Source organism: Antennarius striatus, chromosome 17 (genome assembly GCF_040054535.1).
Source record: "Antennarius striatus isolate MH-2024 chromosome 17, ASM4005453v1, whole genome shotgun sequence".
Classification (NCBI taxonomy): domain Eukaryota; kingdom Metazoa; phylum Chordata; class Actinopteri; order Lophiiformes; family Antennariidae; genus Antennarius; species Antennarius striatus.
Genome location: NC_090792.1, coordinates 16,148,417 through 16,162,967, shown reverse-complemented (window position 1 = coordinate 16,162,967; position 14,551 = coordinate 16,148,417). Strand labels below are relative to the sequence as shown.

At 41.1% G+C, this 14,551-nt stretch overlaps 2 protein-coding genes across 3 annotated transcripts; one reads left to right on the top strand and one right to left on the bottom strand.

Annotated features, from left to right (window-relative positions):
- Nucleotides 1-511: 511 nt before the first annotated feature.
- pls1 (plastin 1 (I isoform)) lies at nt 512-6,552 on the top strand. 2 transcript variants are annotated; one of them, XM_068338209.1, is made up of 16 exons: nt 512-725; nt 1,363-1,443; nt 2,032-2,192; nt 2,259-2,388; nt 2,712-2,844; nt 2,980-3,061; nt 3,386-3,551; nt 3,702-3,844; nt 3,935-4,018; nt 4,215-4,410; nt 4,502-4,580; nt 4,699-4,813; nt 4,896-5,029; nt 5,121-5,244; nt 5,372-5,505; nt 5,631-6,552. In XM_068338209.1, exons 2-16 carry the CDS (start codon nt 1,365-1,367, stop codon nt 5,767-5,769), a joined length of 1,899 nt encoding a protein of 632 aa, XP_068194310.1. In that variant the 5' UTR covers nt 512-725; nt 1,363-1,364; the 3' UTR covers nt 5,770-6,552. The 2 variants fall into 2 exon arrangements, with proteins under 2 accessions (XP_068194310.1, XP_068194309.1); XM_068338208.1 differs by having other exon boundaries at nt 3,702-4,018.
- A 140-nt stretch (nt 6,553-6,692) lies between these two features.
- Nucleotides 6,693-11,670, bottom strand: lgals3a (lectin, galactoside binding soluble 3a). Its single transcript, XM_068338210.1, has 6 exons — nt 11,530-11,670; nt 11,160-11,177; nt 10,349-11,077; nt 9,231-9,319; nt 8,903-9,059; nt 6,693-7,652 (listed from the first exon to the last, which is right to left on the bottom strand). The coding sequence occupies exons 2-6, from the start codon at nt 11,172-11,174 to the stop codon at nt 7,497-7,499; spliced, it is 1,146 nt and encodes a 381-aa protein (XP_068194311.1). The 5' UTR covers nt 11,175-11,177; nt 11,530-11,670; the 3' UTR covers nt 6,693-7,496.
- Nucleotides 11,671-14,551: the final 2,881 nt, after the last annotated feature.

Sequence of the window (14,551 nt, the reverse complement as noted above, 5' to 3'; positions counted from 1 at the left end):
GGTGCAGAATGGAAAGAGGTGAGGATAGAGGGGTTGATTCTGAGGATTGGTAAGTTTGTCACAATTTAGAGTAATCTACTTTCAGGGTACTCTTGGTTTGTTCGTTGGCGGAACTCTACGGTAGTGTAGACGCAGACAGAAACTTTATTGTTGTTGCAAAAGTGTCCAATGACATTTTAGTGCATCTTATTGCCTGGTGGGCTTGAATACACGGAGAACACAGTGCAGCTTTAGAAGGATTAGAGCTGAGGCAGGTTTCCTCTGAGTTGTGTCTCCTCATCACACAGTTTGTGTTTATTACCCACGTGTGTGTCCACAATTTAAAATCAGTGAAGCAAGCACAAACACAAACATACACGTCATTTTTAAAACATGATGGCAGACATGTGACCAGTGACCTGACAACATTGGCAGCGCTGCTGCTGCTGCTGCTGCTGCTCCAAAATCCTACTCCTGCTGTAAATACTGTTATTAGTACCAGAAGAAACCACCAGATGCTGCCTGACGGCCCAGCTGCCATGTTAAATGTTAACAGTAGGGCGACGCCCGTCTCAGGGTCCGGGCAGGACAAAGGTCCATTTAGTCACTGACTCCTACCAGAGAGATAATAGCTGTCAGGACTCTTTAGACTCAAGCGTTGTTCTGTTCTGGTCCAAAGGCTCCACCAGATCTGGGAGACTTGAGTCCCGTGAGCAGTCCGCACAGATCTGAGCTCGCTGATGAAGGTATGAAAGTGTTCGGTTCTGCTTCCGGCTCTGTCCCTTCAGCTCGTCTTCCTCTCCCCTTTCTCCATCTCATGTTGTCTATAGCATCTCTTCATGAATCAAGCAAGTAAAAAAAGAAGCAGCTATTAAAACCTAAATGTAGTTCATTGTGTGTGAATGTAGAGCTACGAGTGTGAATGCACCTACATGTGGGCCACAAGATAAATCTGAACAGGAGAGAATGAGGAAATATAATCTAGTGTTTGAAATAAAACCAATCCTTGAAACAAATTTGAGACGATGAGATTATGAGTGTCTTCTTAGTTTAATTCATGAATGTCAGTCAGAACATCTTAAACTACAGCTGTCACATAAATTATAGAGGAAAAGGTAAAATACGCACTTAAATTATTTGGAATACACAAATGATTAGTAGTGCATGTGTGTCCAATGACCTGACGCTGACTTGAAAAATGCTAATAATAGCAGTGTGGTGTGATTCAGGTTGGTTTGATGTGATCCAGCTGATCCAAAATGATCCAGATGTCATCCAGTCCAATGTGATTCATTGTGATCCCATGTGATTCAGCGTGATCCAATGTGATTCAGTGTGATCCGATGTGATTCAACACGAGTTGTGTGATTGTGTGTGCTTCAGGTATGACCACGATGGAGAACCACATCACACAGATTTCCAGAGAAGACCTAGAGGAGCTCAGAGAGGCATTTCATAAGATTGGTTAGTATCACACACACACGCACACACGCACACACGCACACACGCTCACACGCTCACACGCTCACATGCTCACCTGACCTAAACCTGCAGGTGTATGGAAAGATAGTTGTGACCTAAGTACAAGTTTTACAGCTGATAATAAAGTCGAACTGTTGTGCCAAAGTTTTTATTATATTTTTGCTTTGTATCTGAAGAATGTTCAGATGTACTTTTTTTTTGAATTGCTACTCTATTCTGACCTGTGAAGACAGTATCAGCTCAAAACATGACTCATCATTCTAGGGATGTGCTTCTCAATCATTTTCTGTTAAGCCCCCCTGCAGAAAGAAATAAACAGTGGTGAAGGCATCACTGCCACCTACTGTAGTGGATGTGCAATTACAATTCAAGAAGTTTATAATTTATTGAAACATTTGAAAATGAAATAACTTCATGATTCAGGTTCTGTGTGATGAGACACAGAGACCTGTTGGTTTTGTTCTAACCCCTGTTCTCTGAGTGACAGCTCAGGCTAAATCAAGTCTGATCAGTTGCTAAAAAGTCCTGCACAAACTCTTTCAGTGAATGTCTGTCTCTCTCTCTGTACAGATATTGATAACAGCGGCTATGTGAGTGACTTTGAGCTGCAAGAGCTATTCAGGCAGGCCAGTTTCTCCCTGCCGGGCTACAAGGTGAGAGAGATAATCGAGACCTTTGTGGCTGGTGACACCAACAAAGACGAGAAGATCAGCTTTGAGGAGTTTGTCTCGGTGAGTTGTGATGATGGAGATTCTCATTCAGATCCACTAACGGACTAACCGCCAGCATCTGTTCAGATCTATCAGGAGCTGAAGAGCAAAGAGTTCAGTGAGACGTTCAGGAAAACCATCACCAGGAGGGATGGGATCCGCTCCTTTGGAGGAACGTCAGGGAACTCAAGCGAGGGAACGCAACACTCCTACTCCGGTCAGACTCAGGATGTGTATGTGTATGTGTATGTGTATGTGTATGTGTATGTGTATGTGTATGTGTATGTGTATGTGTATGTGTATGTGTATGTGTATGTGTATGTGCGTGTGTGTGGGAGGTCCATTGTGTGTATGGAACATGTTCTACTTTCTAACAACTTGATTTTGTTCTTTTAGTTGACCATAACTACATTATTATTCTTAGTGACGGCTACTTTGGTTGTTAATAGCTGATCAATGACCAATGAACTAGAAATACGATGAAGAGGTTGCTCCTGAGTCTTTTCCATAAAAGACCTAATTTCTTGATTTTGTGTGCAGATGAGGAGAAGGTTGCTTTTGTCAACTGGATCAATAAAGGTCTAGCCAAAGATCCAGACTGTCAGCATCTGCTGCCGATGAACCCCAATGACGAAGGTCTGTTCAGCTCTGTTCGAGATGGCATCCTGTTATGGTAACACACACACATACATACACACACACACACACACACACACACACACACACACACACACACACACACACACACACACACACACATATACATCCTCGTCCATCTTTAATGACATAAATCAACGTTCTGTTCCAGTAAAATGATCAACCAGTCTCAACCTGACACGATCGATGAGAGAGTGATCAACAAGAAGAAACTAACCACCTTCAAAATGACAGTAAGTGAAACCTTTTCAAAGTCACTCACAAGATGTTTGAAACATTTAATTGCCCATTTAGAACAAATACAGTTTTTTGAATTGGAATTCAATTTGAAATATAGACAAAATGATGATGTTAAAGCTGAAGGGAAGATGGAAGTAGTAAGTTTCCATCTAGATGCATTCAGACTTGATGGTGCGACAGGAGGGTGGAATTAATCTTAATTAAATTTATCTTTTTTTATTGTATTATTTATTTAGAGGCCACAGTGTCTTTTTTTTTTTTGACGTTGATGATCATCAATCATTCACTGCACCCCCCCCCCACACACACACCCTCAGGAGAATCTGGTTCTGGCTCTGAACTCGGCTTCGGCCATCGGCTGTACGGTGGTGAGCATCGACGCCCATGATCTGATGGCTGGGAAACCCCATCTGGTTCTGGGACTTCTGTGGCAGATCATCAAGGTCGGCCTGTTCGCCGATATTGAAATCAGCAGGAACGAAGGTCAGCGTGCACGGGAACACACACACATAAATACACACCTTAGGTATAGTGAATATAGCAGTTTGTTAAGAATTTAGGTAGTTGAAGAGCTCCACTCTGATTTCCAACAGTGCGTTGTAATGTTAACAAACACATTTCTTCTTCCCTCAGGCCTGATGAATCTCCTGTCGGACGGGGAACAACTGGAACGTCTGCTGTCTTTGTCTCCAGAGGAGATGCTGCTCCGCTGGGTCAACCATCATCTCCAGAGTGCAGGAACTAAGACCATCAGGAACTTCAGTGAAGACATTAAGGTTGTTTACATAACACACACACACACACACACACATACACATACACAGTTACTCGAGTGTTTGATCGTCATTTGTGTTGCACTGCCGCAGGACTCGCGAGCCTACTTCCACTTGTTGGAGCAGATTGCTCTTCAAGAAGAAAGCAGCATCGAAATAGACATGGCTGGCCTCAAAGTGAGTCGGGTTTTGTTTTGTTTATCCTCTCTAACAAAGTCTTTTATTAAGATTAAGAAAGAAAGATAAAGAAAGAAAGAAAGTAACAAACAGTGATTGATTAACATGATTGGTTTGGTTCCTAATAAACAATGTGGCTTCCCTCTGTTGTTTCCTGTGTTGTTGACACTCATATCTGCTTCATGCTAACGTGCAGGAGCGTAATTTGGACCGGAGGGCTGAGTTGATGCTGCAGCAGGCAGCCCGCATGGAGTGTAGACAGTTTGTTACTGCTCATGACGTCACATCCGGTAACAGCAAACTCAACCTGGCCTTTGTAGCCAACCTGTTCAACATGCACCCCTCCCTACAGAGAGCTCAGACCAACGGCATGGAGATGGCTCACATAGAGGGTGAGGCCCAGGGTTTTCTGGGTATCTCTACCAACCCCATGACTAAAGCAGTGGGAACCCACTAAACCCCAGTGTGTTCATGTCTTTGAAGGTGAGACCAGAGAAGAGAAAACCTTTAGAAACTGGATGAACTCCCTGGGTGTGTCTCCATACGTCAATCACCTGTACAGGTAAGTGTAACATGATTGTATGGTTTTGATCTGCCGATTAGGAGTGGAAACCATTCAGGTACCAGTGGAGCAACCACTTCCCGTCAGTTTGTATTGATTTGTATTGTGTGTGCTTCAGTGACCTGAGTGATGGTTTAGTGATCCTGCAGCTCTTAGAGAAGGTTAACGTCCACGTGAACTGGAAAAAAGTCAACAATCATCCATATCCTGTCCTTGGTGCCAACATGAAGAAGGTGTGAGAAGTATTCATGTAACTACACCTAGTGGAAAAGTTAAAGGACTAGAACAGAACTTTTTTTTCCTCACCTGTCAAAGCTGGAGAACTGTAACTATGCTGTGGAGTTGGGCAGAGACGTCGCTCACTTCTCTTTGGTCGGCATCGGTGGAGAAAACCTGAGCGAAGGCAGTCCCATGCACACCTTGGCTTTGGTCTGGCAGCTGATGAGGAGGTCTGAGGATTTGGGATATTTGCCTGCAGTCATACTTTATTTTGGAAAATATAAGCTGTCATTTAGACGGATCCCACTTGTCATCCTGCAGGTATACGGTGTTGGTGTTGTCAAATCTGGGCGTGGGAGAGAAGGTCGGAGATCAGATCATCCTCAACTGGGTTAACACCACCTTGAGTCAGAAGCAAAAGAACTCACAGATCAGCAGCTTCAAGGTGTTTGTTTCACCAAAGGCTATAATTAGCTAAATAAAAATACAAATATGCTTTTATTTTATTTATATTTTTACATATGTGAGTATATCTATTTGTGTGTTTGAAGCTCCCTCTTTGTTTTCTGCAGGACCATCTGATCAGCACCAGTCTACCGGTGATCGACCTGATCGACGTCATCGCTCCCGGCACGGTGAAGTGGGATATGGTGAAAAAAGGAGAAAAAGGAGGGCTGAGGGAGGCCGATAAACTCAGCAATGCCAAGTAAGAGACTTCAAATGTCATGAGATCATGAAGAAGGATCCAGGAGTGAAAAGGTTGCACCTCAAAATGAATATTTTCTTCATCAAAAGTCATCATCGTCTCTTTCCTTTCCTCTTCTTCTCCAGGTACGCAATCTCATTGGCTCGAAAGATTGGAACTCGTGTCTATGCGCTGCCGGACGACTTGGTGGAAGTGAACCCCAAGATGGTGCTGACGCTGTTTGCCTGCCTCATGGGTCATGGTTTGAAGAAGGTCATCCACTAGAACAGACATGGAAAAACCCACCTGACAAAATATGAATTCAGTTTATTCAGTGTTTATTTTCACATCATTATTTTTTCTCTAACTTGTAAAAAGTGATCAGACAGAGAAAGGCAATCCATCATTCATGGAATCAACATGTGTATGTTAAGTTAAACATCTCTATCAGTCTCTACATTTACTCAGCCGTGATTTTATAGAACAATTGTTGCCATTTACTTCTGGAATTCCCCAACTAATGTTTTTATCTTTAAATGTTTATTGAATGTTTCCAATGTAATTATTAAAGAAAATCTATTAAATGTCAGCATTTTGTGTTTGTTTTCTCTCGCATGTACATTTCCATAGATTTGCTTTCTAAGTCGATCTGTGTGAGGCTCTATGTGCTCTGTGCTCTATTTCTATTAACTGCACTTTGGTGATTTGGTTATTACAAGCATTTGATCAATAATACAATATTTGCTAATTGTTGATTTTTATTGTCTGACCTTTAGATGGTATTATCTTTATTAGTATATAGAGCTATTTATTCAAAGTAGAACACTCAGTTCAAACTGGCTATAATAATTAACCGAATATCTCCACAGCTGAAAATCATGCATGCACTGAATTAGACTTAATGATCTTTTCAAATATCAGCTGTTTTTTAATTGCTGATGTAAATACATTTTAGGATGATTATTTTAACCTTTGAATCATCACATTGACTATAATTTATTCATTCAAAGGTTTTAATTCAATAACTTTTTCATCTGATTTAGCTGAAATTTTAACTTTTACTCTTTATTTCTATTTGCCATTTTCTGTCATGTTTCACTTTGAGTTACAGAGAATATCTTACATAGACAAAAAAATTTACATATCGTATGCATGAGGTTCCACCACAGACAACCATTCAACCTTTTACTGGAATAAAAGAACAGAAAGAGGGGGATCTACTGTTTATTGTGTGTACAGGCAGGTGAATAGTATTTGAATCTAACATCATTTTCAGTCATTACCTGTTTGGTGGCATTTATTTATAAGCATAACACTTCAAAATACTGTTTCACTGTTTTCTTTGGTAACAAAATCAAAGACCCTGTCGTTCCCCTTACCAAAGTTTTACTTAAGCATCACTTTTGTCCAACTTTAAATTATAATTTCCTCCAGTCTTAGAGCTCAGGAGGTTCAACACTGACAAACTGGGGGAGCTTAGAGTCAAACCATAAATATATTTTGATAGAACATCATTACCCTACTGTGTCTTGTAGGCCAGTGAGTCTGGAGAGCTGGTCAGGTTTTTTAAGATCACAGTCATGCATTACCAAGAGTTCCCCAGACTTTGATTGAGTTCATACATGGACTGTAAAATAAAGTATCATGGTTGAAATATATTATATTTGGGACACATGACCTACAATCATTTCATTACAGTATGTATAAATTAGTATTTCCTAAAAACATATTTTAGATTAACTTCATCTCGTCACTAGTTTAGTTATGTCATCAAATATAACTGATTGTAAGTGGCTATAAAATGAGAAGCTGAATAGTAGAAAAGGATCACTGTGTGCAGACCCGGGCTAATCTGTTCTGACATCGAGAAGCTCCGTGGTGGCAAAATTGCACTTTGCTGACTATAGCATCTCAAAAACTCCATCAAGGTACTTGAAAAGATTTCAAATACGCAGTAAACATTGACCCAGGCCTCTTTTCTTGAACAGCATGTGAAGTAGCAGCTCTGAGATTCAGATCATGCTCGGGGCTGCGCTGTGGAGGATGACGTCCCCGACCACCCGAACCATGGTGACGTCTTCCAGCCCACCGACTCTGTGCTCGTACTCCAGCAGGTGGGTGCCGTCCACCGCCACTTTAAACATGTCCTCCTCTACCAGGATCTTCAGCTGCAGGGACAGCGACAAAAGCCACATCATAGGTATATCATCTTACTTTGTTTTGATTTACCTTGTTCTCAAGTCTGTTTTCAAAATAAAAAATTAATTTTACGTCATTTTACTCGACTTGATGTCTGTCCGCCACAAATGTTGGAATTGTAAAATCACTAGCAAAGTTTTAAAAGCACATAATACCATGCTACCATGGATGTACAATAAATAAGAAAAAACATATCATATTTTTACCTTATGAACCACAATGTGGAAGAAACGGCTGAAGACGTGGCAGTGATGTTTTTTTCTGTACTATATTATAAAATAAAATTGCTTATAAGCTTAAAATAGATTTGTAATAACTATCTTCATTATCTATTTGTATTAATTATAGAATATACATCCATAAATTAAGTACAGAACAAAACTGGGAAGGGTTATTTCCGGTTTAGCCAAGAGACAAGTTAATTCAACATCACGTCTCCTGGGGCCAGTTAAGAGCTTAAGCCGAAGTACACCTCTATTACTGATATGCCAGTGTTGAAAAAAAATTTCATAGGAAAATCACTTTCATGACTAGTAAATCAAGTCCACAGGAAGAAAAAATGCCAACCTTTAACTGCATAGTATATGCAAGTTTGTATTTGCTAGTTTTCCTCTACAGAAGAGAAATGAAGTTGATAAATCCACAGTCAAAGATCAGAGATCAACAGCACTCGTTCTGTGTACACTCAGCCCCATCCACCAGTGATTATGGACAACACTCGTCACAGCACTCGCACGAATAATCCACTACCTCAGCCTGTGTTTACCACAAGGAGGTGGTAGCTTCAGCCTTTTCTCAGACAATGCTTTGTCCTTAACAACCAGACACTGCGTGTAATGAGTGGCGGTACTGTGACTAACAATTTGTCATGGGCAGCATGACAGTTAATACAATTGCAGTGTCTAAAGAGCAGGATAAGTACCTCCTATTCAGCATAATTATACACATAAGGACCAGATTCAAGTTATCTACTGAGAACGTAAAGGTATTAGCATAAACAACGCCCAGGACAGACTATCTTGGACTCTGAGTGTGACCAAATTTACAAATTTACAAATATTTTACAGACAAAATGAGATGTGGCCTATAAAAGAGAAACATGCTCTGCAGTTCAGCACAATTAAGAGCAAATGGTGAGACCTGGAAAGGCTTAGTCATGAACAAAATGGGAAAATTTTTTGGCTTCCAAACCTAGAGTTCCAGTATTTATACACGTTACCTCAAAACGGCGTCCCTGAACAAATGGGAAAGCAGCTTCTCGCTCCTCTGGCCCCCAACATCCACCTAGGTTGGAGTTTCTGACGATGGTTTGCTCATTAAACCGAGGATTGAAGTGAAACACCACATCTGGGCCTTTGATGAAGTCAACTTGAAACCTGCAACAAAGTGCGGACTGAGCGCGCCTGACAAGTACTCACCCTTAAATAATGCGCTAAAAGCCATGACCTGGAGGATCAGCGTCATTGTACAATTATCATAACTCATCTTGTAAAGTTCTTCAAAGTGACACAACAGAACAACTGGAGAAGGCGTGTCGTTCCTCATACCTGTCGGCACCAGGTACAGGCTCCCCGACTATCGTGATTAAAAGCTGTGGCATAATTCCAGCATGAAGAGGGAGATCGTACGGCACCATCTGTGGGACAGATTCAGATTTTACAATCAGTATATTTCTTGTGTTCAATTCATAAATGTAATAATTTAAAAAAAAAGAATATTCACAAATGATTGTTCACCGTCTTTATTTGGCAACTTGACAAAAATAGTAACAGTGTGAAGCCTTTGTATAGTCTCCCATGGCTGGAAGCACAACTGTTGACATTTTAACACAAATAATCAACTGGGTAACAAACAGGTTACTAAATAAGAAAGAATTTTTTAGTTAAACATTATACAAAACCTAGACTCTGCCCACATTCCTCACACATCACTCCCTGTGAGTCATCATGTCCTTCTTTAAGTTCCAACAATCTTACACAATACGTACACCAAGATAAGTCAAGATGAAGCTAAGTAAAAGAAACAACTTTTAATACAAGGCATCGAGTACACAAAATAATTCAGACAAAAAAATTCTCTGAATTAAAATCACGTGTGGAAATAATGAAGCATATATGTAATCAAACAACTTGTGATTTAAGTCTTAATGTAGGTGAGGTTGGTGTAAAAGTTTATTTATAATAGTAAATCATATTGCACTTTATTAAAATCATACAATCCCCCAGACAGATTGAACAAAAACATTCAAACACATTTCATGCAACTTAATCAATCCATGTCGACTGAAGGGGCTGTCCTTGTCCGACTGAAAAGTTGAGTTCATTGGTTTCAAAAATATGGTGGCTTATAACGAGGCTGAAAGACAAAAATACATTTATTTTGGTGGCTGATTTTGAATATTGGTTCTATGTCATGTTTTGCAGCCAAAGATATAGAAAAAAGCAGTGCCCTGAAAATTCACCACCCTGAAGGAGAAACCCACCGAAGCAGGAACCCTTCATATATTTTAATTAGTCACTATTTCAGAAGAATCCCCATATCTTCCCAATAGCTTGTCAACCCTGAATCCCAAATTCTGCAAACCCAAGAGCGAGACAGCAACAGCACACCACAGACGACATGCAGAAAGCAAGCAGCATGTATATTAATCGCTGCCAGTACTCACCAACATGCCTCCTGGAGCTGCAGGTCCCCCATACGGACCCACCGGCCCTTGACCAGGACAAAAAGGGCCAGGAGCAGGAGGGAAGCCTCCACCTGCAGGTGATCCCCATGACCCAGGGGGAATTGGGGGGAAACCTCCACCAGGAAATGGAGGGAAAGAACCAGGACCAGCTGGAGGGGGGAATGCACCTGGCCCGCCTGGTCCATACATTCCATTGCCGCCTCCTGGCTGACCTCCCGGATAAGGCACATTTGGATAAGGCCCGGGGGGAGCTCCAGGACCAGAGGGGAACGGTCCAGTCGGGTAAGTAGCTGGGCCTCCGGGTAACTGTCCTGGAGCTCCTTCAGGTGGGTAATGCCCAGGGAATTGCCCCGGGAACTGGCCAGGTGCTCCAGGACTGGAGGGGAACTGCCCCGGAGCTCCCGGTGCAGGTGGATACTGTCCTGGCATTCCAGGACCAGGGGGGAACCCACCATGTGCCGGAGGAGGTCCTGGGTATTGCCCAGGTGCTCCAGGACCAGAGTGAAATGGAAACTGCCCTGGAGCCCCTGGCCCTGATGAGCCACCACCGAAGTCGCCAGGAGCTGAGGGCTGAGAGGGAGCTCCTGGGGCCGAACTAGGCCATCCTGGGTTTGCAGGAGCTGTAGGGTTGTTGGCTGGGGCAGAAGGGTTAGTGTTCCCTACTTTCTTTACCTTGCCGGAGTTTTCATCTGCTAAGGCATCTGTCAGCTTAAGGAGAAGAGAAAGTGAGTATCCGCATCCAAAAAATTAAAAAAAAAAACTCGAATAACTAAAAAAGTCAAGAACTCACCGAGAAATCCGCCATTTCCTAAAACAAAAGAGAAAACATTTATTTTAAACTCATGATGACAACCGACCACAATCACTGAAGGTGTGTCACATAGACTAAATGTTTCCGTCCAGACATATAATCAACCAAACAAATTGTGGCAGAGTCGAAATAGCTCGACCGAGCTAAAATATTAGCACGAAAAGGTAAACATATAGTAAACTGACGTGACGTACATTCTAACGCGTTACGGAATTTAGTTTAGTTTGCTAGCGACCTAGCCAACACAGGCTAAATATTAGTTGACGTTCAGACGACTGTCTTGTTTCTGTAAACGCCATGGCGTCATAAAGAGAGTCAGTGGGTAACAAAAACTGATATTTCATGGTACCTCGCTCTGGAGATGGGCTCCTCTCAAAATTTAGGAGGAAAATGTGATGATTTATCCGGCTGGGGAAGCCAGTTAGCCTGCCGAGGTGAAGCGCTACAAGCTAACGCTGGCTCCGCTTTCACAACTACAACTCCCAAAGTAGAAGGACGCGCACGCGCTACACTGATGACGTATCTCAAGGGCGGGGCGCGTGCTATAAACAAGTACAGTATACCCTGTACTGCACATGTACACGCTCATATAGATAAGGAACGCAGTGACTTTGACTGATAATTGCGTTTTCAAGCGAGTTTTGTTCTAGTTACTTTTTTTCTTTTTTCTTTCAGCTTTCAGTGTGACAAAATAAATTGTTTTTGTAACTGTATATTCAGACGAAAATATCTTCCCATGAGAGAAATTTTTAATATTTAACAAGCTCGAACGCATATCAATTGGTACTGCATACATACTGTATACATTTGAAGCCAAAGATTAACACGCAATATAAAATACCAATACAGTAGAGGAAAACGTCCTCTAAAACGCTCCAATTTTCATAAAGTTATTTTATGGACGCAATTACGTAAATAGAATTTCTATCATCAAAAATAGTGTGTCTGGAAAAACCACAAAACGTGTTACAAAGTACGTGTAGTTGTTTGGCAGTTGTTCAACAAACAGCATCATAGCTATTCCTGTACTGAATTCCTATTCATTCCTGGATTCCCTAGAAATTAGTATTAAATGTAATAAAATCTGGTGAATCTGTCACTTTATTTTACAAGTTATACATAAGAAACTTATAACATTTCCTGAGCACAAAAACTATTATCAAGTACAGTATATACTAGTAATAATTAATCAGTTTACATAGTTTAAACCTGCTGTAATACTTACATAGAATAATTTATGTAAGAGTATGGAGAGGACTGCAACATATGACAGAGTGCATCACAAAACATATCAAATTCTCTGAGGACATCTGCTGAACCTCTTCAACAATAAACCTTTTATTACCTGTGAGCTGGAAGCTCTCCTGAGTGAGTTGTTGGTAATTATGGCAGGAGATGGTTTGCTGGTGAAGAGTATCCAAAGGGAGCGGAAACACAAACTGAGGCAATGTTAGTCTTCTAAGGTGAAGCTGGAGCACAAACTCCAGCAGAACAATATGAGGGACATGTGGGTGGGGATGAAGAAGATCACATGGAGTACAAGTGATCCCTGAAGGGAGCCTGGAGAGAATCAATGAGTGGAAGTGTTTCTTCACAACCTTCATCGTCTGACACCATTCAACCACCACTATTACCTCCAATACATCTCCATTATCTATTTCACTTTCCCATCTCCCCCTCACCCCTCTCCTCCCCCCATCTCCCCTTTGTCTCTCAACTCTTATCACACATCCAGCCCAATTTACACCTCTTTCACATTCAGCATTCCCGCCCTTCTTCCACCGGTCTTCAGCATATGTGCGAAGAATGATCTAATCAGCACAAGGATGTTGGACCTGATGGCATCAGCCTGGACCCATCACACTTCATTCCAAGCTTCAAAACTGTAAAGCAAATGGTGAAAGAAAGGTACATTGTAACCAAAGAGGTCTTGGTAGAAAATTAAGCAGACTTTAGCTTTTAGTTTGACTGCTGACATGTGGACATCGGTCGACGTGGATGCGTACCTTGGTGTAACTTCCCGTTATGTGTCAGACAGCCTAGATCTGCCTGCTATGCTTTTAGGTGTGCAGTATTTTCATTTGACCCACACGCCAGCTAACGTTTCAGATGCAATTTCAAATTTGATGTCATAATGGAATCACTGAAAATGTCTGTGGAGTGGTGACTGATGGAGCTCACAATATTGTGGCAAGTGTTACTCAGCCAAAGACATATTTATTGCTTTGCACACATGCTGAATCTCATTGTCATAAAATTACTGTCAGACTTCTGAGCTGGAAAACATGCGCAGAAGAGCCTGCAAAGTAGTCATGGTTTCAGTTGTCCACCAGATGTCATTGTGACTGGATAAATAAAAAGATAAATAGATTGTATACAGTCAAATGTATTTTCCATAGTCAAAGAAAACAGAAAACCTTAGTAGAGCAGTCCTGTGTAGGTGTGTCCAAATGAGGAGGGGGGAACATTATGATGAGATAAGAAGTCTTATAGCATGCAGAAAGAAACTGTTATTGAGCTGGCTGTCCTGTTCCGCAGCAGTAACAGTCCATGGTGGGGGTGAGAGGGATCTGAAGTGATGACAATGCCCTAGATGGAAGGAAGTGAAGTCCCAGTGATTTTCTCTGCTGTCCTCACCACCCTTTGTTTGGACTTCCAGTCAGATGCTCTACAGGCCCTAGACCAGACAGAGATGCAGCTGGTCGGAATGCTTTCTAGAATCCCTCTGTAGAAAGTGATGAGAATGGGAGTGGGTCGGTGTATTCTACTCATCCAGCCCCAAAGGTGGTAGGTGTTCTGTGTGCTTTGCTTCATATGTTAATGTAAAATCCAAATTTTCCAGTTTGGAATGAATACAATAAATATTTTAGTTTGTCTCTTATCTTATATATCCTGGAAGAAAACATGGCTACAAATTGAATATTTTTTGCTCAAATAATATGCAAAACGTGTCTCTTAAAATATGTTTATGAAATGATGCTGACCTTCATTGACCTTTTTGTCACCAATATGATTATTTCCAGGATTACGTTTATGATGGATGAAATTTTTTTCTTGCATTTTTCTTTTTTTCTCTGTTTTAAATAAATCAGGCTGATGTTATTGTTCTCATCGTCTCAAGTGTATTTTATTGTATTTGTTAAAAATGTGAAAAGTTGTTGAAGGTTTTAAAATAAATAAATAATTTTGCAACATTTGCGTTATTGTTTTGTTATTTTATTCTCTAAAATTTTCAAGCTGTCGTATTTCAAGATTTCATTCAAATTTCAGTATGACAGGGCCAAACTGACATTAAAACAATTGACAGGAAGTGGTTTCTCATTGTACTTCAGGCAAGAATTACAACAAGAAGACAGAAGTTCTGAATTTCA